The following is a 2,491-nucleotide window of genomic DNA, read 5'->3' as shown; positions in this document are numbered from 1 at the left end:
GGCGGAGTGAAGAAGCCACACAGGTTCAGGCCCGGAACCGTGGCACTCCGTGAGATCCGAAAGTACCAGAAGAGCACTGAGCTCCTCATCCGGAAGCTCCCATTTCAGCGTTTGGTCCGTGAAATCGCTCAGGATTTCAAGACCGACTTGAGGTTCCAGAGCTCTGCTGTGGCTGCTCTTCAGGAGGCTGCTGAGGCCTACTTGGTTGGTCTCTTCGAAGACACCAACCTGTGCGCGATCCATGCCAAGAGGGTCACCATCATGCCCAAGGATATTCAGCTCGCTAGGCGCATTAGGGGAGAGAGGGCTTAGTGACGCAGCACTTAGGTTTGTGATGGGTTTTAGTACAGAGAAGGACTTGTATTGGGTATGGTGTGTTCTAGACGAAAGGCTTATTTTTTTTCTTTTGCTCTTTTGTGTTCTTTGGGTAGGGGTAGAATTGTAGTTAAAGAATCTGAAATCTTGTAATGTTAACATCTACGTTAATGAAATTCAGCGCCTTTATTTGAATTCTATGAGTTTTTAAAGCAGCCCATGTTACATATAAAACAATTCATTTTACCCTCATCTCATCTGTACCCATGTTAAGAGTTGACATTTCCACAGCATTATTTGAAATCAAAATCACTCCAAATGCCAAGAATTGACATGTGAGCTTAAAATTCAACGAGCCCTTTTGTCCTTTTTTGTCTTCAAAAGTCCTGCCTTTATCCATCCAGCACAGATGGAAAATTCTCCTTATCTTTAGGGTATCTGATGATAAGGCTTTGCTGAGTTTGACTTTTATCTTCGTATGAGTATTCATGAAATCATTTGTTCTTAAGAGTGATATAAGCAGGACTGGTTTGTTAGTAGCAAAATAATTTGCAGAAGAATTATGGATGGTGATGAAGCAAGAGACTTGTTTCAAGCTCAGTCTCATTTGTACAAACACATATTCAACTTCATCAGTTCTATGTCACTCAAGTGTGCAGTTCAGCTTGGCATACCGGACATAATCAACAGCCACGGCCAACCCATTACTCTCCCTGACTTGGTCACAGCACTTCAAATTCATCCGGCAAGAACTGGGCATGTGCACAGGCTCATGCGCCTCATGGTACGCTCTGGCTTCTTTGCTATAAAACAAGTTCGTAACAATCAAGAAGAAGAAGAAGAAGAAGAGGCATATGATCTTACACCATCTTCTAGGCTACTCTTGAAGGATAGAGTTCCCAGCTTGTCACCTTTTGTTTTGGCGATGCTTGATCCGGCCCTTGCAACCCCATGGCAGTTCTTGGGAAATTGGTTCCGAGGGAACGAGCTAACCCCATTTGAGAGTGCACATGGGATGGGATTTTGGGAATATGGAGACCAAAACCCTGAGTTCAACGGTCTTTTCAACGAGGCAATGACTAGTGATTCTGGAATGATGAACTTGGTCATTAAAGATTGCAAGCCAATCTTTGAAGGGTTGAGTTCATTAGTTGATGTTGGGGGTGGTACAGGCAAAGTTGCTCGGATCCTTTGTGAGGCCTTCCCTCACTTGAAATGCACCGTTCTTGAACTTCCACAGGTTGTTGCTAATTTGGCAGACACTGAGAATTTGAAGTTCATTGGAGGTGATATGTTCCAGGCCATCCCTCCAGCCGATGCTATTTTACTCAAGGTATGCAAATTTCACTTTTCGGTGATGTTCTGTTTTGGCCTCTATGTACTTTTAGCAACTACATGGTTTTCGAAATCTGATGTCAAAATTGAGTAATTTGGCAGCTGACTTTACATGCTTTGAGCGATGAGGAATGCTTGAAGGTTCTGAAGAAATGCAGAGAAGCCATTCCAGGCAATGGTCAAGGGAAGGTCATCATCATAGACATAGTGATAGACGATACGAAAGATGAGGACGAAATAACAGAAGCAAAGCTCTTCTTTGACATGCTGATGATGGTTGTGGTTACTGGAAGAGAGAGAAGCGAGAAGGATTGGAAAAACCTCTTCCTTGAGGCTGGCTTCAGCAACTACAAGTTAACACCAATATTTGGTTTGAGGTCTCTTATTGAAGTCTATCCTTAGAAACAATCATGTATTGTAAGATTTATGTGGCTGCTGAATAAATTAAATCACATTTGCATATCATGATTATTAATGGCTAATCTCTTTTACAAGTAAGAAAGTCCTAATCCTGAAATGCCAATCTTTGAAATGGTGATCATATCAAGTCCTTACAAGTTACATGATCATCCAATAAGTCAGCGATGTGGTGGCTGCTATTCAATAATTCTTTGTTTTTATAGATGGAATTTTGATTAATTATTGGTTTATACTGTTAATGAGACTTTTACTACTTGTTCATTTTCACATTAAACAAATGGGACATGCCTAACATTCTTGCCAAAGTCTCGGATGCCAGCAAAGCAGAAAAGTACTAAGGAAATGAAAAACAAAGACCTGTAACCAATCCCGTAAGAGAGGAAAAATTGAACTTGGTTCTGTAAGGGTCAGTGATGCAGGA

General features: G+C 41.6%; 2 protein-coding genes across 2 annotated transcripts in view; both read left to right on the top strand.

The window, feature by feature from the left end:
* LOC117624059 (histone H3.2-like) overlaps positions 1-513 on the top strand; it is a 624-nt gene extending 111 nt beyond the window's left edge. Inside the window, exon 1 of the mRNA XM_034355180.1 lies at positions 1-513. This exon is cut by the window's left edge and continues 111 nt beyond it. Within this exon, the coding sequence (XP_034211071.1) occupies positions 1-312 (312 nt within the window). The 3' untranslated portion in view covers positions 313-513.
* A 261-nt stretch (positions 514-774) lies between these two features.
* LOC117624058 (probable O-methyltransferase 3) lies at positions 775-2,270 on the top strand. The gene is made up of 2 exons (XM_034355179.1): positions 775-1,648; positions 1,753-2,270. The coding sequence occupies exons 1-2, from the start codon at positions 878-880 to the stop codon at positions 2,050-2,052; spliced, it is 1,071 nt and encodes a 356-aa protein (XP_034211070.1). The 5' UTR covers positions 775-877; the 3' UTR covers positions 2,053-2,270.
* Positions 2,271-2,491: the final 221 nt, after the last annotated feature.

Source organism: Prunus dulcis, chromosome 4 (assembly GCF_902201215.1).
Source record: "Prunus dulcis chromosome 4, ALMONDv2, whole genome shotgun sequence".
NCBI classification, from domain to species: Eukaryota; Viridiplantae; Streptophyta; class Magnoliopsida; order Rosales; family Rosaceae; genus Prunus; species Prunus dulcis.
This window is presented reverse-complemented; position numbering and strand designations above follow the sequence as displayed.

What these genes read in the sequence shown, in the direction of transcription:
- LOC117624058 (XM_034355179.1), top strand. Translation starts at nt 878, where the DNA reads ATGGATGGTGATGAAGCAAGAGACTTGTTTCAAGCTCAGTCTCATTTG. An exon ending in CCGATGCTATTTTACTCAAG is followed by an intron (nt 1,649 to 1,752) that starts GTATGCAAATTT and finishes GTAATTTGGCAG; the next exon opens with CTGACTTTACATGCTTTGAG.